The following is a 26879-nucleotide window of genomic DNA, read 5'->3' as shown; positions in this document are numbered from 1 at the left end:
TATTTGTTATGAACTGACAGCGGTTTAATATTATATTAAAGTTAGTTATTAAAGTATTCATAAGTGGAAACTTGTAATTGGCCTTATTTCACTTATTGTCAAATAACTAAAAGATGTATTAGCTGTAAGTTTTCTTAAAAGTAATAAAATAAAATAAATAAAATAAAATAAACGTTATTTAATTTAAAATATTAAATATGGAAGAGTCATGCTTCGACACGAATGGGCCGGCTCGACCGGAGTGATACCACGGCCGCACAGAAAACTGCCGTGAAACAACGCTTGCGTTGTGTTTCGTTGTGTGAGTGAGGTTACCGAAGGCCCAATTCCTCCCTTTCCAATCTTTCCAATCCCCAATACTCCAACAACCCTTTAATTCCTAAGCCCCAAAAAGTCGGCAACTCGGTTGTAACGTCTCTGGTGTTTCAAGTGTCCATGGGTGGCGGTGATTGCTTACCATCAGGTGATCTATCCGCTCGTTTACCGGCTTATACAATATAAAAATGATTAACTTAAATTATTGCCTAAAGGTGTTATAAGGCAAAACGTTTGTTTTATATTTTTTTATGAACTAAACCTATCAAGTAATTTTTATCGTCCATATAAAACTTGTTTTAAAAAAGAAACCGCTTTAAATTTTCATTATTACTTCCATTTTTTTTAAGGCAGGTAGTACCCTAAACCCTTTTAGTAAGTCTGAATAATACTCTGCTGAAAACTGCATTAAAATCAGTTCAGCCAAACGCGAGACAATCGCGCACAAACATACATACAGGTTAAGCTAAGAACCTTCCTTTTTTTGAAGTCGGTTAAAAACAGATGACAATGAAATCACAGAGTAATCTGTCCTATGAAAATATAGAGTAAAGATACTGTGTATAAAAGAAAATAGTCTGTCAAACTTAAACATAACTTAATCTGGTATATAGATACTAACTAGTTGGGATATTCGTAGGTTCATTTTAAGTTTTTCATGCCTGTTACATAGAGAAATTTAACCTTTATATGCTGTGAAATATGATACTATTTTCATTGAACATTTTTATGCTTACTAGTAAAGTGCTTATTAAAATGTTCTCAATTCAGATTTCAAAAAAAGTTTGTAACAGTGAAATGTTTCGAGAAAAATTCATTGTCAAAAAACAAAAAAATAAAATAAAAACAAATAACGGTAACTTTTTTTTTATGCTTAAATATGTGGTATGCCTTATACCGCAGGCAAAACCAGAGCATGTCGTAAGTATAATATCCAAAACTTCTATCTCCACTACTGTAGTTTGCAAACGCTTAACGACAACCAACCATTTATCTTACAAGACGTTTAATCAAAAAACAATCTTATGTCAACAAACACAGAGACAAATTTTGAAATTCAAGCAGCAAACCCAATTTGTTTTACAAAAATAAGCCCTGATATTTTTTTACTTTAATAAATGAAAACGTATGTAATTCGATTGTGTATGTCTGGCTTAATTTACAAAAATATAAATCGTAGCGCCGCTACGCATGGATAATAATGCGTAGTAAAGTTGCTACGAGTGCTACGCCGTGGCCTGTGTAGCACCCAATTTATTTTTACTTTTAATTTTTTTTCGTTGTTAATTTGTCTTTTGATGGTCGTAGACTTGACTGTTTGACAACAAGAAGGTTATTGGTAAAAGTTATTGGGTTTCTTAAGGTGTACAATTTTATTTTTTTAACGCGTTGCCCAACATACGTATTTATACCAAGTTTTTGTTAAAATATTTATTTTTTAATTTAGTTCACTGGATAGAGCAACAACGCGATGATCTGGTTTTTTACTGTGTACTCATGTCTTTTATTTTTTCTAAGCTAAGTCCGTTTCTTTCCCACTACCTTTTTTTATTTTATTTATTCAACAGGCACATCAACAATATGCATATAATACATTTTTCAATTATCTGACTAATACAACTCCCATATGCATATCTTTTACAGATGCACACAACATTCCCTGCATGCGAATTTAAACATAAAAGTAGTTCTTAATTACTATGTTATCGGCTTACTCACGTAACGGTTTGATGAGGAACCCGACTAGTTTCAAGCCATGCTAGAGACTCATATTCATGAGCAGCATTCCGCGACGCACGTAAAAGTGCGCGTGATTTCAGGCAGAGGGCGTGATATGCGCGAATCTCGAGTCGCCAGTAGCAGCGCGAGAATCATCGCATGTCGCATGAAAGTTAGGATAAAAACATTTTTCTTAATTTACAGAATGAATGAAAATTAAAATGAATCGAAGCTCTAGTCTCCTGCACAACAGTCTTATTTAAAACATCGATCCAACGGAGCGATTAATAATATTTACAACTTAAAATTAATTAAGCCTATAACTTGGGTCCAACTGACCTCTTAAATTATTGGTCCAAAGTGATCTTTAAGATAAATGGTTTAGAGATGAACTAATAATTAATATTGTCAACTATTTGCTACAGATATTTGTAATTACAGGAATTCGACGTGAAACAACGATTGCTTTATGTTTCGTTGTGTGAGTGAGTGGATTTATGACGTCATCCGTTGATTTTATCGTCACATATAGACGATATGCGACTTCTGTCATCTGTCAATTGTCACTTGTCAGGTGTCGCTATATCCTAGACACACCTGGTGTATATGGCAAAATATTTTTTTAAATCTAAAATATAAAATTCTCGTGTCACAGTTTTCGTTGCCATACTGCTCCGAAACGGCTTGACCGATTTTGATGAAATTTTTTGTACTTATCCGGTATCTATGAGAATCGGCCAACATCTATTTTTCATCCCCCTAAATGTTAGGGGTAGAACCTACAACTCTATTTTTTTTAATTTTCCGCGGAAGTAGTCGCGGGCAGAAGCTAGTAAGTATGATGTAAATGTTTAATTCTTCAATGTTCGTCAATCAACAATCGCCTGTGACAGCCCATAGCTCGACTATGGACGCTTATCCTGAGGTATATGGGATCATTTACATATGAGCGTCATATTCTTCACGCTTGATCCAAGTTCGGACATCACATTTTAAAAATTTTGATTTATCGGAGAACGCAAATATCTGATTTTTGTTAAGTGTGTAGTCGACTACTACTACTAATAGTCAGCTATTATGATTCCCACAAAAAGAGTAGGGTTTTTTTAAGGGAGGAAGATCATCCAATGACTTCTCTCGCCATGAGAATAGGGGAGGATTGCCAAAATTGTAACTTCTCCAAAAAAAATCAAAATTAAAAAAATGGACTCCAATACTCAATAACCTGTTAACAACCGGAATATTAACACAATAATTCTTTATCCTTCTTAATATACAGTCTCCGTTTCATAGACTATTCTTAGTATATCAAGCCACAAATTTCAGGAATTTCAGTGTAACCCTGATTACTATGTAAATTACTATGGCGCGAACATTTAAACGCCTGAAGTTAAAGTTAACCTTAGTTAAGGAATGTCGCCGGTTTATTTTGAATAATTTGACGGAAAGTTTTAAGATATTTTAGGGGATTTATATTTTGGAAAATTCTTGTTTAGTGTTCAGAAAATGTTTTTTTTTGCTAAAAGAAAGAAAGAAAAACAGTTTCGCAATATATTTTTTATACAACGTGTAACAAAATACCCATATACATCAAGAAGGGCTGATGAATACAGGTTGAATAGAATCTCTAAACGAAGATTCAGCTTAAAACACGATTTAAAAAAAATTGTACCAAATACTTGGTATCGCATGGTTCTTGATTTTTTATCATACAAATATGTCACAACACTACAGGGGTCACTCGCTAATATTACGAAACATTTCTTCTATCAATCTGATTGCCTAGTACCTGTCTACCTAATTTTGAAACACGCGGCGGCGCGATTTGAAAAATTCATAACTTGGTACCATGAAAACATGAGTTTAAAAAACCCTTACCGTATCGTTTGTTATGTTATCTAGAAGCCGTGCAATTGACATGTACTATTACACGTTTACCCTTTTTGTTACACGTTGTATATTTTCTATATTCTGCTTAATTTTAACGTGATTCCAATCGTCTTATAGTTGCATTAGGATGTTGAGTCTATTGTCAAAATGCTACATACTGTGTACGAGCGAGTGCTGTTGCTGCACTTTGATAATAAAAAAACCTAACTATTAAAAAAAAACTTGATTTATCTAACTCTATCGAAGTCGTTAAACAACAGATCATTAACTGAAAAGTATTAAAAGAGATCACTCCATCACTCAATCTTTCAAACTGTAATTTAAACTGCTATTAACTAAAAAAAAAAACAATACATCCCACCAACCATATTATATCCATCCGAAACAAAAAAAAAAAGAAAAACAAATAAACAACTATTTATTTCACCCGATTCCAATACCCGAAAATCCAATACATCACGCACTAAAAGTATTTAATTTAAAAAACAAATTTCGCCCCCAAACCTGGCCAGGGTAGGGTAGAGATAAGACCCCAGTCACGTCTCACCCCCTATAAACACCCTTAAAAATTTAGGTCAATTACTTGCACATACTTCAGCTTATTTATGGGGGTACAGTTGACCCCTGAGGAGGGTAGTGTTATAGCACCATTATGGGGTCCATTTTTCATAAATACGCGTTGAGTTTTCCACTGGTGGGTTAAGGGTTTTAATTATTGAGATGGGATCGTTGTGGTGTTAATTATTTTGAGGGTTTCTGGATTTTAGAAGGTCACTTTTTGACGAGATTTGATCGTTTGTGATGCTTTCAATATCACCGTGAGGGGTCATTCTGGGCCTATGGGCAGTTTCATCAGATAGATGCAACGTCACGCCTTTTATCCTCGAAAGAGCAGGCAGAGGTGCACAGTACGGCATATAATGCCGCTATACAATGTACACCCACTTTTTACCATTTGTGTTATAAGTCCCATGTAATAGGGGTGAGTTTATTGCCGTATACTAGGCACAATTCTACTCTCTGTTATCTAAAACTTTTCCGTCATCATACAGTTTATACTACAAAAGCCACGATAGAAATGCAATAAACAATCCAAGTTTGCCATTTTGAACGCGACGTCAAAACGTCAGGATATAAGACTGAGGTTTATTTTTGCCACAAAATAGTAATAACGAGTCAAACCAGCCACAGTTGCCATTGCCAGGCTTGGCTTACTGGCACTTCATATAAGGCGAACGAGACCAAAAATTCTAACATTTGGGACGTATGCTGTGTGTATCTGAAATGTGTCGTTGGATGAGACGTATGGAATTCTAGACGTCTTTTTATAGGTCTATGATTCTAGACTATTTAAACCTCATACGATATTTAATGCAACGTCACGTCTTTTATCCCCGAAGGGGTAGGCAGAGGTGCGCATTACGGTAATGCCGGTATACAATGTACACATTTCACCATTTGTGTTATAAATCCCATGTAGTAGGGGGTACTATTGCCATATACTAGCCACAATTCTCAACTCGGTGCTGCTACTGAGAAATTTTCGAAAAACCTAAAAAAGCCCAGTAATTCTTTGCCCAACCCGGGAATCGAACCCGAGATCCGATGTCCGGCAATCGCTCTTGCGAAAACTCGACCAACGAGGTAGGCATAATATAATATAAGTTACTTGTTATCTATCTTATAAAAAAGTTAATAACATTTTGTTTCATTAAATTAGTGCAACCAAAAGTTGTGACATTCTTTCATATACTATTTTGTCAAAGACTAAACCTGATGCATGCTCCACAGACGGTCTTGCAACCATTCCGCCGAAGATACAGACAAATGAAATAATCAAAAACTCAGTCCCTATTGATTTCCCAAATAAAGTATTAATAGTTTCAAGATTTTACCTCTGATTACCAACCGTAAACTTTCCAAATACATGCACTAGCTATTTATTAGATTAGTCCAAAACCTAGACAAAACATATTGCTCCCAGATCTGCAATCCTATTACCTAGCTCATAAAGTAGACAATAAACTAGCCTAAAAAGTAGTTACCTAACAAAATGTATGCTCGAAATAATTTGTCCCCTGTGATGCTCGTATAGTCTAGTTTAAATTGATTGTACTTTACAACCGAGGCTTATAAAACAGGCTAGATTTTTACGTTTTTAGAACTTTAAGTGGTATAAATGGCAATGAAACATGGACTCATCTACAGACGAGTAAACATTAAGTTTTTGGTCTTTATGTTGAGTAATAGTTTATGGTGTAATTGCATTTTAAGATAATAATATTTAAATAAATTAATCAAAGTTTAGAAGCGGGAGTAAATACGTCATTTCTACATATAAAATGTACCTAGAAGTAAGGTCATGCGATATTTCAAATCGATATATCTTGAAAAGTATTTGTTTCCCTAAGAAAATAAAAAGAAAATACGCGTCGAATATTTTAAAATAATCTACAAGACGGACATAAAAATAAAAAAAAATAGTCATCTACCCTATATTGGTATTCATTACAAAATTTATAAAAAAATAATATCTTGTCATCTACCACTATATTGGTATTCATTACAATACTTTTGGCGTCGCTTGCATTATTTATATTATAAACCTCATATAATATCTTGATGTCACATTCAAAACACATAGCTATATTTATGGGCACTAGAATCTAACACTAGTGTAGGTCATGTAATAAAACAGCTGCTGTGTCAGCAATATCTGTGACGTCACACAGACGAGCAGACATGGCGTCGCTTGCAGGCGGCATCTGATAAATGGGCAACAGTGTACTCCCACTAATTAATTGCACTTACTACTACTTAGCTCTTGTTAAACTTCTAACTGAGTGGCAGTGTAGATGGGAATCTAGTGGCCAAGGGCCGCCACCTTTTAATTAAGGATTGTTTTTGATTGAAGATCCTTGGCTTGTACTGAAATGATTTTTGTGTTTTGGGGAACAGAGAGTAAAGTTCCCCAAGAAAAGGAGGATCCTCGGACCAGGCGAGGTGATCATGCCTGGCGGGCTTTCTGCCCAACTGTTGTTCGTTAGGATTTTCTATCCGTGTTAATTCGCATGTAAACTTCACATGTACGATGAAGGATTTTATAACGTTATCCGTTGATTTGCTTGTCGATAGTCTATGTGCGATTTCTATCATCTGTCACTTGTCATGTGTCGCCACAGTAAAATATTGCCAAGCCATCCACTTTCAAAAAGTTATCAGGTGTCCTGGTAAACTAGTTTTTAACTCTTTACACAGCTTGACTAAAGCCCTACTTTATAGCGAAGTTAAGACAAAAATGTGTTAGTTTGAATTTCAAAAAGTAATTTTTATGGGATAGGAGGCGAGCAGACTGCTCTTGATGTAAGCGACACCCGCAAAACCAGAGGCGTCATAGGTTCAAAACAACAGATAGACAGTGGCTTTCAGCATTTATAGAAAAGAAAACGATAATAAATATTTTATTTTTGAAATTTTCAAACTCGTACTAAACATTTCAATATTAACAAGTTACCTACTCATTCCCACTCATTCCTACTCGACTGTACAGTAGGAATGAGCGTGACTATACTCATTCTCACTCACATAGTAACCGGAAAACAGCAACAATATCCATGAACGTACTTACGATACCAATTTGAAGAAACGACAGACGTCTTCATTTACTTGCCATACGAAATTCAATTTATGTGACAACCTGTCTGTCTACGGGCAAAAATTCCATTTCTATCCCGGAGAATACGACTGTGTTGTTCTACAAATTGTAGGAGGTAAGCGGGTTTTTGTTAGAGGTAAATGAGTGGCTTCACGTGACGAGAAGTAGAAAGAGGGTATAATTATAAATGCGAAAATGAGCTTTTGTACATGTTTATTACTCGATCAAGTCTAAACTGTTGAAGGAATCGGGATCAAATTTGTAAAAGACGTAGATTATGGTCTTTTTTTTTAGCGGGGAAAATCATCCTATGACTTCTCCCGCCTTGGGCGAGGCGTGAGGGAGTGTCAGACTCTTACTGACTAAAAACCACCCCGTTCCTACTCCTGCTTTTCGAGCCGGAGCCCCGGTAAACCCGCTAGGTAGTCCGCAGCTCCGGTAGATTATGGTCTGGAATAGCACATAGGGTACTTTTTATTCCACGTGACCGCGGACGAAGCCGTTGGCAGAGACAAATTTGAAATATTTCAAATGAAAGAAAGAAACACAGCGGTCTTTCTTTAATACTACAAAATTATCCTCCAGAAACGTGAATACAATTCGATTTGATTAAATGCATTTGTTGGTCAATCGCTAACGCGTGTGACTGAAGTCAAAAGTCAATATTTAGTATACTTTTTTCACCAAATTAAGCGACTAATTTTGCGTAGATTCTTTTTATAAGGCTAATGAGCAAAATTTATTGTTTCAGTTCAAAAAAAGAAAAAGAAAAGTCCCTATCGTTCGTAAACTAATTTTGTCTGATCAAGAATACAGATTTTAAACACACTGTAACTTTATCCTTTCTTAGAGAAGTAGCTTTTGCCAGCGGCCTCACTAGTGTTTCTATGGCATAAAAAGTAAAATAGCCTATATATTATTCCCAGTCATAACCTAATATCTCTGTTCCAAACTTCATCCTGATCCCTTTAGCCGTTTTGAAGTGATTGAGTAACAAACATACAACCAAACTTTCGTATTAGTATAATATTACCTAATTAAGATTATATAAGATAAGATCACTCACCTTATTACAGGGGACTTATAACACAAATGGTGAAACATGGATGTACATTATATGAATTAGCTTAATTTATTTAAAGGTGTACAATAAAGGTTATTTATTATTATTATTATATAACGGCATTACCAACGTGAGGTAATGTGCACCTCTACCTACTACTTCGAGAATAAAAGGCGTGCCGTTGTATAATAATAAACTTAGTATGTCTCACGAAAGTTAAAAATACTACTCCAAAACTCACCAGTTTATTCCTAAACTAAATATCACAATGTTCCTCACTTAACTACTAACGTAAAATGCTTTACATACAAAAATATACATTAAATATCTTTCCTTGTTACTGGCAACACAGTGTAAATAAGGATAATCATGAAACACAGACATGCACAGCTTTACTGACTAGAATTTATTATTATGGCAACCCAAATCCAAGGAGGATGGTACTACTGAATAATATGCCTTTGAAAGTATATAGGAATGTCAGCAAAATAGTATAATATTGTTACATATATTATCTGTGCCTTGGCTGCCTCGTTGGCCGAGTGGTCGCAAAAGCGACTGCTGGACAAGAAGTCTCGGGTTCGATTACCAGGGTAGTAAGGGTAAGTATTACTGGGCTTTTTTCGGTCTTTCTAAAATTTCTCCATAGTAGCACAGAGTCTGGAATTGTGTCCAGTATATGGCAATAGGCTCACCCTATTTCCATACACTGGACACAATTCCAGACCTTTTTACCATTATTTTGTGTTATAAGTCCCATAACACAAATGATAAAAAGTGGGTGTACATTGTATACTGGCGTTACGTGCTATAATGTGCATCTCTGCCTACCCCTTCAGGGATAAAAGGCGTGACGTTACGTATGAATAAGAGCTTCAATTGAGTTATAATATAAAAAAAGCTTGTTACTTACACACAAAAAAACCTAATTATACCTACATTAGCAGATCTGGTACTCTGGTATTGAACTCAAAACGTCTTGTACAGCAATCAGTCTACTACTCTCCCATACGGAGCCCCGCACTGCCTAGGAACGGGGTGGTTTTTAGTCCAACACTTCCTCCCCAAAGGAGAGAGTGCCAGACTCTTACTGACCGTCTACTTTTATTGATGTAATTATAACACTTTATTTTTTGAGAGGGGAAGTCATCGAAAGACTTCCCTCGCCCTGGGCGAGGCGAGAGGGAGTGTCAGACTCTTACTGACTAAAAACCACCCCGTTCCTACTCCTGCTTTTCGAACCTGAGCCCCGGTAAACTCGCTAGGTAGTATGCCGCTCCAATTGTAACACCTGCCTTTAGATTTTAGCAAACCAGAAATTTTCACTCGAAATGTGTAAAACAACAAACACTGGGAATTTTAGTACCAGGAAATTTTCCCTTTAAAGTAGGTACACTGGGCTATTTTTATGAAAAACAAACCTTTTTTTTTCTAAAAATGGTCTGCCATCCGTGGGTAGGTTCATTGAAAAATTACACAAAAAAATATTTCATTTTTTCATTCTTCGAACATGACAAGGTTGGGAAAATAATAATTAACAACTATAAATATTATCGATTAGCTACGAAAACATTCATCGATCGAAATTCTCCCAAAAAATTCTTTATCTATATATTAGTACGTGATGCAAAAACTTTGTACCCCTTTTTACGAAAATTGCGCAAACGTAGGAGCATAAAATTTGGTACACTTATAGGTTATGTGTAGGAGAAGTGCAGAACGCCAATATTTTTCAAAAATAATGCTCATAAAGTACATTAAATCAATAAATAAAACATTACACACACTACCATGCATAGTATCTGATCGTATTTGACAAAACGTCAAAATTGACAGACATTGCGATGATATTCTCACGTCTTATATGAATAGAGTTTTATAAAAGAGTTTGTTTGAGTTTGAGTTAAATAAAAATTATCCTTGAACGTATGTTAAGTGGTATTGTAAATTAAATCGTATATGGTCGAATTTCGACCACTAGACGACCACTAGTAATTGTAATTATGTATATAGCAATAGGCTCACCCTCTATTACATGGGATTTATAACACAAATGGTATAAAGTGGGTGTACATTGTATAGCGGCATTACGTGCCGTAATGTGCATCTCTGCCTAACCATTCAAGGATAAAAAGGCGTTGGTATCCTCCCGAAAATGTAAACAAAAATTGGTTAATTTATTTAATTAAAATCTAATACATATATTTTTTCGTATATTGGACTCCCTTACATTACCTATTGCTTTTTAAAAACAAATACTTCAAAAGCTTTTTACATTTAGATATAAAACATGATGCAAATTATAAAAACGACAGCACCCTTACAGTTAGCAGATAAGATAACATGAATAATATAGCTATTTTTATAGTAATCGGTGAGCCTATTTACAATTATACAATTAGAAAACATAATAACAGTTTAACACTTTAATCGCCACGGGGGTCACCGGTGACCGACGTTAGCGGAGGATTTGCCTTCAACAGTTGTCTATTGGCAGTCAAAGACTTAAAATAATTAAATTTTTTTTTTGAGCACTAGTAATATGCATCTACTGTTTGATTTTTGGAACGTCAAATTAATTAAAAGCTAACATAATTCATTAGTAAATCGATTCAAAAATATACACTTCACTAACTTCAAATCAAACCCCTCTCAGTCTGCAATAGATTAGTCTAAATGTGGTAGCAATATCTCAACTACAGCAAAACACAATAACCTTAGCGGTATTTGGAACGACGGCGCAATCTATACAGAAACTAATTTCAGAACTGTAATAGAATGATAACCCGCTTACCTACAATAGTAAACTTTAATTTAAAATCAATAGCAGAGCCAGCAAACGCCCCAATTCGATTGAGTTTCAAATAACATAATATTAACTTTATCGATATCGAAATCGATATCTTTGGTCCCCTCACTACGGTCATCAGTGGCTGGCCCGAGGCTATAAGTTGTAGACGTCGTTATTATAGTAAGAAATAGCCCGGATTTGCCCGGGGTTGGGAACCGGGTAACTGTGAAATGTTACATAGATGAACCATGACATTAACCGTTTACCGTTGTTGCTTCTGTGTTAATTGTTATTAATACTAAGGAAGATGACACATGATTGTGAAATCTAAAGGAAAAGGTATGAGTAGGTATAATCATGACGTTTACTGAAGGCGGGTTGGCAATTTCAAACTTATAATCAGAAATTATAACGTTACGCTTTTAATCCGAAGGGGTGAACAGAGATGCACATTATGGCACGTAATGCTACTGTACAATTCACAATTGATGTTGTAAGTCCCATGTAATAGATGGTGAGCCTATTGCCATATACCGGGCACATGTGCTCACCACCTATTACGTGGGGTGGGACTTACAACATTTTTAAAACCGTAAAAAAATACTAGAATTAAAGGCGTGACGTTATAAAAAAAAAACAGAAATTATAAGCCCAGGCTTGGCATAGTGTCACAATTGTCGTTTGTCTCCTATTTAGGGGAAATCATCTAATGCCTTTTCTCGCTTTGGGTGTGGCAAAAGAGAGCTTTCGATAAGAGAGAGCGAACAGAGATTATTACTGCTACTCTTGCATAGAATCGTAGCACTGGTGCACTGGTAATTCGCTGGGCCGTCCGCACCTCATCTCTGAGTAAGGTTAAGTTTGCATGTTGCCAATAAGCACGGCTGTGTGTGAAAATAACTTAACAAAAATGTTGAAACTGAGACCTAAAAAATACCTCTATCTATCCCTATAGGGTATAATAGGCGTTATATTTAACCATTCCAAAAGCACTATAAAGGGTTTATGTATCTCATAAGTACAAGAAAATATGAAAAACTTTTTTTAACTGATACTTAAAGTAGAAATTACGGGACGGGCAATTTAACTTGGATATTTTTTTTCGTAGCTCATTTGCCAGTAGAACAATTTTATAAATATATATAAACGCAAGTTATTACACATTAAGAGTCGGTGTTAAAGCACTGAGGGGTTGTTTACTGTCCAAAGAGTCGTGAAGATAAGCTTTACGGGTGTTAGCTCTGAGGGGTAGGCGGAGATGAGCGAGAAATGAAATGAGCTCAGATGTGTTTTTTTGCAGTTTAATATCGAATATGTTATGACGCGTTTTGCCTTTGTTTTTGTTTCATATTAGTTTAAGGTTTTGACTATCAATTTTAATGAAAGTGGTCATATTCGAAGATCAAACAACAAACACGCTTTGGCATTTGTAATATTTGAAAGAAGGTGTATTTTTATAGGATAGGACGGCGGCTAACAAACAAAGCGATGGACCACCTGATAGCAAGCAATCGCTGCAGCTCATGGACACCCGCAGCATTAGACGAATTATAATACGTCGCCGGCTTTTTAGGAGTTTGAGGATTAGTTTCACACGATTTTAAAACAATAAATGTTGATGGTTCATCATCAGCCGAGAGACGTCCACTGCTGAAGAAACGCCTCTCCCATAGTCCTCCACGTAGAGCGACAAGCCACCACCTGCATCCACTGGCTCCCGGCCACTCTGACGATGTCGTCGATTCATCTAGTGGGAGGTCTGCCCACGTTGCATTTTCCGGTCCGCGGTCGCCACTCAGTCACCTTCCTGGCCCAGCGGCCATCAGTCCTCCGAGCGACGTGGCCTGCCCATTGCCACTTCAGCCTGCATATTTTGAGAGCTATGTCTGTAAATCTTGTTCTTTGGCGAATTTCCATATTTCGGATTTTGTCACGCAAAGATACTCCGAGCATAGCTCTCTCCATCGCGCGCTGAGCTTTTAAGGCCCACCTGTTGGAAAACGGTTGAGGTCGCTGAGCATGGTGTTCAGGTCTTCCAGTAAATTTGAACAAAAAAAACAATAGTCGCAATGGCTAAGTGCCATTGCGACTATGTCATCTACGAAACGGAGATGAGTGATGTATTCGCTATTAATATTGATGCTGTGTATGCTCCAGTCGATGGTTGGCAGGCCACAACTGTGCATTTTACGCGAAACTTTTTGCTTCGCACAGCAAAATTGTGGAATGAACTGTCGTCGACGGTATTTCCGAACCGATACGATCTCCAAAGCTTCAAGAAAAGAGCATACTCCTTTTTAAAAGGCCGGAAACGCACCTGTGACTCCTCTGGTGTTGCGGGTGTCCATGGGCGGCGCTGATCGCTTACCATCAAGTGAATCGTCTGCTCGTTTGCCACCAATTCCATAAAAAAAATGTTCTCTATATACATATTTCTTCTAGCTCAGCTCATCTTAACCTATAGACGTAGCTTCATTTTAACTACAGCACTCCTAGGTACTTCCATGAAATATTCATTGAGCGGTTATAAAAATATAACTTTTAACTGCTTAAAAAATGTATGCGAAAAAAGTGCTTCAATGTTCTAAAAAGAAAAAAAATATTTGTTATTTTTTGTGAAGAACTTGTACGGTACGGTAACAGCAATGCCGAATATGTTTTGTCACCAATCCTATACTTTCCACGGGTGACATAAGAGAGGTCTCTGATTAACCTGAACCTTTTATAATGGGGATCACTTGCCCGTCAAAACACGAATATTTTGGCAAACCTTTTTGTATAAGGCCTACAGTCCAGCAGTGGGATAACACAGATGGGTAATGTGACTACGAGTATGTATAAACAATGGCAATATATTTTATAAAATGAATGGACAAAAACACAGGCCCAGGTTGGTATATAAAGCATATTTATTTTATTATTTGGGTGAGGCGGGAGGGAGTGTTAGACTCTTACTGACTAAAAACTACCCCGTTCCTTCTCCTGCTTCGAGCCGGAGCCTCGGTAACCTTTAACGTTGTCCGCAGCTCCAAGCTATAATAGCTTATCTTTCTCAGTAGCCATAAAAATCAGGACAGATAGTAGCATATTTGGTATAGAATAATGGGTAGCTTGATGTGCTGTCTGAATTACATGACTGTATATGTGGGTATCCAATCTGTTTGTGTGTTTGACAACTGACTATGTATGTAGCTTATGAACAGGTTACTGTCAGCTGTCGGCTCAGCAGATCACAAGTAAGGGTATCAGGTTAATATACATTTGAAAATAATGTACTTATGCGTCAATGTGGATAGATATTAATATTATTCATTTAAACGGCGCTGTCTCATATGAGCAGCGCGTTTAATAGGTCTACCCATACTCAAATAAGTAATTCACTAAAAATCAAGAAATAAAAACCAATTTTAACAAAAAAAAACCGACTTTAAAAAAATAAATATTCCAAAATAAATTAATATGCACTAAAAAGTAAAAAAATAATTGCGTATTTTTCGACAACTTAATAGATCAACTAACTTTACTAACTCATCACACACATTATAATGTAAGTAGGTACAATTATTGTTATTTTTGGAGTCGGTGTCAGCCTAGGAAACGCCAACAACTAGCACGGCACGGGCGGAGTGATGGTTAACTACCTACTTACAACTTGTGTAAAACTGTAATGTTTTGTTGTGATAATAGTTATAAATAACAAACCTATCTTAGTTGGCTGACACCGACTCCAGAAATAACAATAATTGTACCTACTTACATTATAATGTGTATGATGAGTTAGTAAAGATAGTAACTAATAGATCAACTGTTAATCTATTAAGTTGTAGAAAAATACGCAATATTTTTTTACTTTTTAGTTCATATTAATTTGTTTTGGAATATATATTTTTTGAAGTCGGTTTTTTTATTAAAATTGGTTTTGTTTCAAAAGTGTCTGTAAATAATTTTAGTTTTGTAATAAAGTTTTAAATACACTGAAATTCGCTTTTTTTGTTCAAATTTATAAAGGACAAATTAAAAAATGAGTTCTTTTTCTCAAAATGTATATTAGAGTGACTTTTACTATTTAGCGAACGATATTTAAACTCTTGATTGTACTCATGATTACAAACAGTTTTGCCAAATGATAAAAAGGCGTGATGACGACGAGGAAAATATAAACAACGCTTTTATGATTGATATTTTATTAATCTACTTTAGGGAACAGCATGTAAACTTCATATGTGCGATGCAGGATATTTATGACGTCATCCGTTGATTTGCTCGTCGATAGTCTATGTGCGACTTCTGTCATCTGTCACTTGTTACTTGTCAATGTGTCGCCACACTACAAAGTTTGGATTGCTGATGGAATGTGTCCGTGATAAGAATGAACACGACTCGTTGCTGAATGAACTGAAGTTAAATAGACTGGATGTAGGCTTGATTTTAGCCAACCCTAAATCAAAAGCTGCAAAAAAATTGTGTAGGTTAATGTTTATTGTTCAGCAGTGAGGAGCAGATTTATAGATTTATTTATAATTCAGTTTAGTTTATTTTTTTTATATAACAAATGAATTTATTATTGTTATAAGATATGATGGGGTTGACATATCCTTGTTGGACAAAAACCCCGCAAAAAAAATGCGTACAATGGGCGGTCTTATCACACAATGATGATTTCTTCCAGACAACCTTTGGATGGAACAAATTAAAAAGAAAACAGATAAGGGGTAGATGATTAAAAAAAAAATACAAAGTTTGGATTTTACTCGTATTAACTGGATAAAAAACAATTAAATAACCTTTTAGTTCTTCTAGCTTTTGAATTGATGGATAATGTATGTTATATTTAAACCATTCAAGGAAGGATAATAACTAATGCATTTATTTATTTATTTATTTATATATGCTTTATTGTACACATTTAAGTAGCCTAGGTTACATACATTTTAAGTAATATGCGTACAATGGGCGGTCTTATCACACAATGATGATTTCTTCCAGACAACCTTTGGATGGAACAAATTAAAAAGAAAACAGATAAGGGGTAGATGTGTGCACAAAAAGAAAAAACACTAGCAATATACTAAATATATACATATATACATACATAAAATATTGAGTTGTGTGTGTGTGTGTGTGTGTGTGTGTGTGTGTGTGTTTGAGTGTGTACTGAAAACAATGAAAGGAGAAACAGACTTACATAGAGAGAAAGTACTCCTTCATGCATGTACCTATTTATTTATTAACCGCCACCAAATACAATTATTATTACAAGTAAACCTAATAATAATGCAACAGTGTATTGACTATATTCATAAGTACTTAAGACTAAATTATGGATTTATACTAAATTATAATTATGAATACTGACTGCCTCGTTGGTCGAGTGGTCGCAAGTTCCACTGCCGGACAAATTTCCTGGTTCGGACAATAGCTGGACTTTTTTAGGCTTTTCGAAAATTTCTCAGTAGCAGCACAGAGTCTGGAATTCTACCCAGTATATGGCAATAGGCTCACCCCCTATTACATGGAACTTGTAACACAAATGATGAAAAATGGGTTTACATTGTATAGCCATATTACGTGCCGTAATGTGCGCCTCTGCCTACCCCTTCCGGGATAAAAGGCGCGACGTTGCAAGTTATAATTACGAATACGAATAGTAATAAAATTTTAATGAAAAATAAACAATACCTTATTCATAATTCAAAAATGTAAAATACAAAAATATATCTTAAATAACTAGAATTAGCCTCACAAAGTTAGTTGCCTGCACTAGGAAAATCCTGTATCGCAGCATTTTAAACATTGGCGAGAGGAGCTTTAAACATTATTCTTATACTAGGACATCTTATTTCTATAAACACAAATACTTCACTAAGCAACAGAATAAAAAATATATTTTAATATAAATAATTATCTCGTTGGTCGAGTGGTCGCCAGTGCGGCTGCCAGATGAGAGCTTACCCTCTACTACATGGGACTTATAACACAAATGGTATACACACCTGATGGTAAGCAATCGCCGCCGCCCATGGACACTTGCAAGTGTACACCAGAGGCGTTACAAGTGCGTTGCCGGCGTTTTGGGGGTTAGGAATTTAAGGGTTGTTGGGGAATCGGGGATAGGGAAGATAGGAAAGGGGGGAATTGGGCAAACGGTAACCTCACTCACACAACGCAAGCGTTGTTTCACGTTGGTTTTCTGTGAGGCCGTGGTATCACTCCGGTCGAGCCGGCCCATTCGTGCCGAAGCATGGCTCTCCCACACTTAAGACTCAATTTGTCCCGACTGTCATCGCGTTTTGATATTTAAAGTTACTATACTTGGGGGGATGATAAAATCGTATTAAAATGTGTACAATCTTGTATGTAGACTTTATCGTTTAGAAAATTTTATCGATATTTTTCAAGTCGGTGGTAAATCTGAGGTAAATCTACATTTAGTTGCTAAATGAGAACATCTAAATTTTGTAACTAGGAATTTCAGAGAATTTACAATGATTACGATCCACCCAATCAGCAAAAAATTCCGCTTTTTTTAACGCTATCTTCATTGCTTGGAAGCTTTGACGCTGACTCCTACTGCAATCTAGATGAGGCGTCTGTACTTCTCGGTCATATATATCAACCAATTTATATGATTTATCTGGAAATTGTACAGAGTTATAAAAAAACTTATGTCTTTTTAATTCACTGTACGCTAGTTTCTTATCGAAAAGATCATAAAACGCATAAATACCGTCGGCACAGTTAACATCAATTTCCATTTCGACTCCATTTAATTTCATGTGATGTTTTAAAATGGGGAAATGGAATTCAAATCCATTGTGAGCGACCAGGCAGACAGGTCTCGGCAGGCATTTGATAAATCCGTTAATCAATTCACAGGTGTTCTTGTCGAAAGGCTGTTGTTGGTCGAGTAGTGAGTTCGTCAGGTTTGATAGCTCTACACTTTCTTTGGACATCTCCTTTTCTGGTTTGAAACACAGTAATAGTCTATGTTGCGCTCGTGGCAGTTCGTCAGGATTTGCCTTGAGAAAATGTCCTCGGTTGACCGCTACCATACTCAATTCAATGATGTCTGGAATAATACCTCTCTTCGGCTCCGGTAGACCGGTTGTCTCCAAATCGAAAAATACGTACGTTGCAACAGGTTTTGCACATTGTTCCGACATTGTATGAATAAAAAGTAAAGTTGCGGTTCTAGCAAAACACACGACTACTGAACGTTATAAAAATTATGAACAGACTGATGATAAATATTTTTTGCAATTTCCTCCTCGTTTGTTATCTACCCAGTGGAATAGATAACAAAAAAAAAATGGAACGATACTTTGAAGATAACCACTTATATTAGTAGTCATTGACATTTTATTTTATCATTTTACACTAGTTTCCGCCCGCGACTCCGTCCGCGCGTATTCGCGTGGATGTTTTATTTCTCCATTTTGAGTAAAGGTGCTCCCACACAGCGGTTATATAACGTTATACAACATTGTGAAACAATAACATTTGTGTTTAAACAAATTACACAATGTTGTATAATGTTATATAACTGCTGTGTGGGAGCACTTAACTCTGACAATGACATGTTATAAATATCCATTGGACCCAAATACGGCTAGGCCCATAATAATTAAGGAGATTCCTCTATTGAGCTACTGTTGTTGAGCTCGCGTTCTGTAGTATAAAACTGAAAAATTAAGATTTTTTTCTACGTATTTTTTCAGGATAAAAGTATCCTATTTTATGCCCAGGATAATAAGGTATAATTATACCAAGTTTCATCGAAATCGAACCGTTAGTTTTCACGTGATGCCTGAACATACAGACAGACAGACAGACAAAAAAAATAACACATTTGGGTTTGGTATCGATCCAGTAACAGCCCCTGCTATTTATTTTATCAATATTTTCAATGTACAGAATTGACCCTTCTACAGATTAATTATATAGATTTTTCATTTATTAATATTGAGACCGTCTGCACATCACATACCAAGGTATAGCATAGTAGTGCGGCCATTAGTGTTGGAACTATCAAACGGAAGACTTGGCATCGTAAGTTAACTATTTATAGCCAAGCAGTGAACAACTAATGTACATCACGTGAACACTCTCGAAAAAAATTGCTTCAAATCACTTGAAAAAAATTTGCACTTTTCTGTTACTAAGTACAAACAGCCGCGCCCATTTTTCCCTGCTCCGCGACCCCTCGTCGTTCCAAGCAATAGATATGCACCAATTCTAACTAATATGTACACTCCCGTTGTTATCACTATATTATCTCAAGCCGCAAAACGTTTATCAATAAATCAATAAATTGCAAACATACTGAACCCCGGACATAAGAACTGCACATTCTCTTTTAACAACTACTCCTAAGTTTCACAACGATACGATTTTGGTTTCAGTGTCCATTGAGAGGCCCATCAAAACTATAATTTGTTACATTATGGTTATTAGAAAATCTTCGTGATCTTGTCTTATCTTCCTTTTGATCAAGAGCTTCGCCAAATTACTCATTTTTGATTTTATGGTATAGGGCGGCAAATAGGCAAATAGATTACTTGATTGGAAGCAATCGGCGTCGCCCACAGATACTCGCATCATGTAATTTTGCGTTTCTTTAAAAACATAACTGCATTTCTGTCTTACATTTCGGGGTAATATAAGTTGTTATATCATTATTTTTATTCAGTCCTCTAGGTAAACACCACCGTGTTCTCCATTAAATGCTAGTGTGTTAGTTAAGTGACAGCAATCAAGTGATTCGTTTGCTCGTTTGCCGCCGTATCCCATAAAGAGAAACGATCGCGAAGTGCTCCTTTAATGACTAAGATTTTTCTCGAAACTGCCTTTTTTTAAGCGTTGTCCCACGCTAGGATTTTCTCCTGTGTCGTGGGTACGTTTACAAACAGCTTTTTTTTGCTGTGGCAACACTGGGGTAAACAGCTGATTTGTTACTGTCCGTATTATTTTTTCTTTAATTTATGTTTTTTTAGTGTATTAATCTCTGAAACAATCTCAACACTGAGGAAATACATAATATATAGTGTATACTAAGAAGATTTCGTATTTTTAAAGTGATTTTGTGAAATTGATGAAGTTGGAAAATTTACGGTTACCGGCGTAAGGAATTTGTTAAACTGTCATCTCAATATCAGGTAAAATATTGTATAATTTGAACGAAATAGGCTATTTTGCATTATAATAATCGTATTTACAACAATATCACTAAATAAAATTCAAGTATAAGGCCTGATAAGTTAAAAATATTAGTAAACATAACCTCTTTGCGGTTGTTGACACAACTCCTTTGTTTGAAACTACTTAACTTTTCTAGCAGTTTTCTTAACTAAATCAACTTCAATTTTCCAAATTATTAACATAACTTCCATCTTACTGTCTCCTTCTCTAACTTTCAATATGATTCTAACTCGCAAAGCCCATGCTCGCCAAGAGGAGTCAAAACTCAACCTGGCTTTGAGCGAACTAAAGGCTTCAAAAGAGTTGTGTGATCAACTGCTGAAGGAAAGAGATGACAATGAGAAGGAATTTTTAGACGTTTTAAATAATAATAAGAAACTGAAATGTGAAATGGCTCAGTTACATACTCAACACACTGAAGCCATTGAGGCTCGGGATAGGCTCCAATTTGTTGTGGACGGATTCAGTCAGTGTAGCATTGAGTACTGTAAGGGTTCGCTGGGTATGTACACAGGAATAAAACAGCAGGTTGAATAGTAATGCACTTAACTGCTCGGCGGCTAGACAGTGACTGAGCGGCTAGCGACTCGCTAGCCGCACTCCCCACCACTGAGCATTCCCACCAGCCAGCGTGCTACATTTATTATCTGTAATACACTACATATCTACCTTTTACAAAATTTGAAAAATTGAAAATATTATTCTAGGATGCTCATCAGAATCACAATACTACAATATTAACACTTAACAATAACAAGGTACAAAATCAGCCAAAAATCAGTTATTCTCTTTCACTTAATTCTTCATCTTCATTATTATGGTTCTCTAAATATTTATTTGGGCATACTTCCCATTTACCTTCGACCTTCTTCAAGTGTACTATATTCCTACGAAGTCGTTTCCCATTTTCATCATTTACTACTTCAACGTCATTGCCTTTTTTATTGAGTACCGTATGTGGCGCATCATTAAATGTAGCTGTTAACTTATTCTCCTTCACGGTGTTTTTTACATATACTTTTTCTCCGACTTCAATGTTTGATTCAGTTGCTTGTCTTTTTCTGTCTGCATATTCTTTGCCCTTTGTTTTCATTTCCACATCTCTGTCCTTTGTTTCTAGATCTACTTCTGCAAATTCAATATCTAACACAGAAGGTAGCTTGTCTCTGAATTTACGCCTGAAAAAAAGTTCAGCAGGAGATTTACCGGTCACAGAATGAGGAGTGCTATTGTACATGGTCATATATTTAAGTAAATCTTCTTGCCAATTGGACCTTTGGCTTTGGCTTATTCGTAACCGTTTCAATATGTCCCTGTTTTGTCTTTCAACCTCCCCGTTTTGCTGTGGCCAATAAGGAATGCTATGGAACAACTGAATACCGAATTCTTTGCAAAAATCATCGAATTCTGTACTAATAAACTGTCGGCCGTTATCAGCAGTAATACTCACGGGTGTGCCTAATCGAGAAAATATCTCTTTCAGTATATTTATTGTGTGCGTTGAGTCAATAGTTTTTGTAATTTTTACCTCTTTATAACGACTATAATAATCTATAACGACTAAAAGGTAATGTCCAGTCGGTAAGGGTCCGAGATAATCTATGGCTATATCAATCCAGGGTTGTATTGGAAGCTCACGGCTGCGCATGGGATTCGGGGGATTAGGAGCAGAAACTAGAGTACAGCCCTTACAAGATCTGACATAATTTTCTGCGTCTCTATCGATTTTGGGCCACCATACTTTGGATCGTAGTCGTGTTTTCATAGCTACGATACCCGGATGACCTTCGTGAGCTGCATTTAAAACTTTCGACCTCAAAATAGACGGAATAACGATTTTATTCCCTCGCAAAAGTAAATTATCTTGAAAACAAAGCTCATGTTCGAAGATCTTGTAAGTGCTGACGCTTTGTTCCCAGTTATTATTATAGATTCCAATTCTAACTAATTTCAGTTCTGGATCCGCTTCACATGCTTGCGTCAGCTCACGCAAGGTGATTGCGGTAGGACGAGATTCATCAACAACTAGATTTAAATAGTTATCGTCATCGAAAGGTTCTGGAGACTGACTATTATCGACACACAATCGCGACAATGAATCCGCAATATTTTTCTTGCCCGGACTATAGACAATTTTAAAATTGTACGACTGTAGGCGGAGAACCCAACGTTCGATTCTCGCACATGGTTTAGAATCTGGCCCGAATATTACCTCCAGAGGCTTGTGGTCACTGATGAGTTCGAAACTATCCTTGCCAAACAAATACATATCAAAATGTTCTACTGCCCATACTAGAGCAAGAGCTTCTTTCTCAGTTTGACAATAACGTTTTTCGCGGTCTGAGAGGCTTTTGTTACCGAATGCAATTATTCGCGGCCCATTCTTACCATGCTGAACGAGTACAGCGCCTAACCCAACTGGACTAGCATCAGCGTATACTTGGGTGCGGTCTAGTGGATCATAGTATCCTAAGGTTTTAATTTGTGTCATAGCCCGTTTTAACCCTTCAAATGCGCGTGACTGTTTATCACCCCAATGAGAAGTAATATTAGTACCCTTGTTCAGTTTTAATCTTAAAAGTTCGCGTAAAGGTTCAGTCCATGTTGCTAAATTAGGGATCCATTTTCCTACATAATTTACCAGCCCTAAAAAGCTTTGTACCTCTTCAATGACACTAGGTACTCGAAAGGAGTCAATTGTTTTAATATACTTATCTAAGGGCTTTACTCCCTCACAAGACAGTTGATGCCCGAGGAATTCTATTTGTTAAACCCCGTAAACACACTTTTCATCATTTAAAGAGACATGATTATCTTTTAAAACCTGTAAAACTTGTTTTAACCTCGCCCCATGTTCAGCCACATTGCTACCGTAGACGACAATGTCATCTATAAAATTAACCACCCCAGTACAAGGCAAAAGTACTCTTTCTAAGTTCTTCTGAAAAAATTCAGGAGCGCAGGAAATACCGAACATGAGTCGCTTGTATCTAAACAGTCCCTGGCTACAAATGAATGTTGTGATGTATCTACAATTCTCACTCAACTCTAATTGATGAAATGAATTTTTTAGATCCAGTTTAGAAAATATTTTGGCATTTCTGAACTTTGGTATTAGCTGTTCCATAGTGGGCAAAGGATGTTTTTCTCTAATAATGGCTTGATTTGCTCGCCTCATGTCTACACAGATGCGAACATCTCCGTTACTTTTTAGAACGGGTACAAGGGGAGAGATCCAATCAGAAGGGCCATTTACGGGTTCTATGATATCTAAATCAAGTAGCTCCTGAATTTTTTTATTAATTTTAGCCTCCAAGGGTATTGGAACTCTTCGACAAGGTTGAGAGACCGGTTTGACAGACATATCTATAGGGATATGGATTTGGACATCTTTAAATTTAGGAAACCTACCATCGATTGCATTAACACCTATTCCTAGTTTCAGAACTCCGAGTCTAGTAGCAGTATCTTTTCCAAGTAAATTCCTTGTGCCGTCCTTTACAACATAAAAAGTTGCTTTGATGCCAGGCAATCCGTTATTAACCATTATGGTAGAATCAAATGCGCCGAGAACTGTTAGAGGGTTTTGACTTCCATAGGCCTTGAATGTCTTGTTCGGGTTTTTTACTTGATTTTCAACTAGAATTTTTTTGCTTTTTAGAGTTTGCCAAGTTACGTCACTAACTATATTATATTTACTACCAGAGTCAATTAACATGTCAATTAAGACATTCCCAAGAACACATTTAATAGTGTCGTCACCTTCAATTTGAAAAATGTAATCGACTTCATCAGATTTACTTTTTAACTTTTTATCAGGATGTATATACTGGTTTGACTTAGATGTATCATCATTTGATTTTCGTTTCTTTGCCCTAGTTCTGCACAGTTTTCGGAAATGTCCAATAAACCCGCACTTGAGACATTTTTTATCACGGGCTGGGCAAAACTTACTATCACTTGAATGAGTGCCACCACAACGGGAACAAGAATTAGAATTCGAACTCTTTTTACTCGTACGCGTCTCTACTCTATTTACTGACAGGTCTTTACTAGGTCCTGGCAAACCAAAGTTATTGAGTTGACGGTTTACTGTTTCCAAAGCGTTTGCCTCGAATATAATTTTGTCCAGTGTAACGTCATCACCGAGAGTCAGGATTGTTTTTCTTAATTTGGCTGACTCGCATTTTTCAGTGATTTGATCGATCATATGTTCATCAGGGGCAGTAAATTTGCATTTCGAACTTTGGTGTCGAAGCCTAACAAGAAACTTATCAAACTTCTCTCCGCTTTCTTGTTTAATGAGTCTAAACAAATGACGCTCATATACCCGACTTTGTTTGGGTGCAAAATACTCATTTAGTTTGTTGATGGCAACTGTAAAAATATCGTTGTCATCATCGGCAGTAGTTTCTAAATGTGCGCCAGGAATATTATAGTAAACTTCCTGCAGGGTTAAACCACCCATATGTAAGAGCACAGCTCTTTTTGCTTCTGGTGTGGTAACATTAGTAGCGATTAAGTACAACTCAAGCGCACGCTTCCACTTTTCCCACCGTAGTCCCACCGAAGCCGGGTCCCCATCACAGTCCAAGGACTCTAGTGGCGGTAGGTGTGACATATTTTTTTTTTTTTGACTACCTGCAACAAAGGATTAATATCCTTTTATAGGTACCGTTCCGATTTTCATCGAACTACCTCTAGATCTCCATGAATCGGCATTTGTCGACATAATTATACATGTTGGTTTTACCAATCATATAATAGATCTTTTAGGTACCGTTTGGTTGCCCAAACTACCTCTGATAACCACGTTTATGTTGACAGAACAGAAATCAAAATTAAACATATTTAGGTGTATACTATATAACAGTAAATAAGCTAAAAGTTCTCAAAAAGTTTGTCTAATGAATAATAATTTATTGTAACAATAGCTACTTTGAATAACACTGACATTCAAATCATTAAACGGTTTTGTTCCACCAACAACTATCGTGGTATATTTTCATGCAAGGTACATTGGTAAGTCAATAACGACTATTTAGGTACCAATCGAGTAACAAAATCAGCCTTATCTTGAAACATTCGTTTTGTGATCCAAAAGACAAATTACGGAAATTCATTGTTATTATTATTGAACCGAAATTATAGTTCTTTAATTGTGTATATAATTAATGTAGTCAAAAGGTTAATCAGAATGCTGGTTTCAATAAAATAATAGCATACGAAAGCTAAATAACCCAATCAATTCAATTATTGTGGCATAACTAAAATTTTATTTAAGTAGGTGTTAACAACCACTGGGAACACCAGATGCATCTAACCTAATATTATTTAATTATTAAGTATTACTCATATATTAAACCTCTTTTATGATTCCAAAAAGTAAATGAAGTAATTTAAAAATAATTGTTTAAAAATGGAACGTCGAGATTTTTTTAAAAAGAAATGGCGGAAAATTGTTTATTATACAAATTTTTCGATGACTAAGAATAAATTTGTATTTGCTGAATAGTTTTAAATTTAATTTTATCTTGAACTGACATAGGTTATTTTATTTCAATTATGACGTATGAATTTTATGTAACAAGATTCAATAACAGTATAAAGTTCATATTCATTCCTAGTTATATAAAGCTACAAGGAATATCTCAACGAATAAAAACTGATTAGTCACTGATTTACCTCTTAATTCGATATTTTTGGAATTTTTGTACATACCTTACGGTTTTGTAATCCTGGCAGGGTCGCCACTTGTAAGGGTTCGCTGGGTATGTACACAGGAATAAAACAGCAGGTTGAATAGTAATGCACTTAACTGCTCGGCGGCTAGACAGTGACTGAGCGGCTAGCGACTCGCTAGCCGCACTCCCCACCACTGAGCATTCCCACCAGCCAGCGTGCTACATTTATTATCTGTAATACACTACAAGTACGAACAAACATTACATAGTAAAGCTCTTCTAGAACATCAGCTACATGAGGCCAATAATCAAATTAGCCACCTTGAAATGATTAACCACAACATCACGGCCAGTCTGAATAACAGTCTCTTCAGCGAATTGGTGTCAGCCCGTGCTTCTCAATCACAACAAATAGACTTGAATCCATTGACTATAGATTTAACAGGTGAAAGTGATTCATGTCATTCTAAAAAAATCCTTGTTTTAGTAATAATAAACTAAAAAAATATATTAAGATCAATAAATTTATAACAAAAACCAACAGATTGATCAAAAGACAAAAGT

At 36.0% G+C, this 26879-nt stretch overlaps 1 protein-coding gene across 1 annotated transcript; it reads right to left on the bottom strand.

Annotated features, from left to right (window-relative positions):
- Positions 1–16278: 16278 nt before the first annotated feature.
- Positions 16279–18687, bottom strand: LOC118271480 (three prime repair exonuclease 2-like). The gene is made up of 2 exons (XM_035587579.2): positions 18161–18687; positions 16279–18067 (listed from the first exon to the last, which is right to left on the bottom strand). Exons 1-2 carry the CDS (start codon positions 18594–18596, stop codon positions 17883–17885), a joined length of 621 nt encoding a protein of 206 aa, XP_035443472.2. The 5' UTR covers positions 18597–18687; the 3' UTR covers positions 16279–17882.
- Between the last annotated feature and the right edge of the window lie 8192 nt (positions 18688–26879).

This window comes from Spodoptera frugiperda, chromosome 9, assembly GCF_023101765.2.
Source record: "Spodoptera frugiperda isolate SF20-4 chromosome 9, AGI-APGP_CSIRO_Sfru_2.0, whole genome shotgun sequence".
Classification (NCBI taxonomy): Eukaryota; Metazoa; Arthropoda; class Insecta; order Lepidoptera; family Noctuidae; genus Spodoptera; species Spodoptera frugiperda.
The sequence above is the reverse complement of the archived record's forward strand: the minus strand, read 5'-3'. Positions and strand labels throughout refer to the sequence as shown.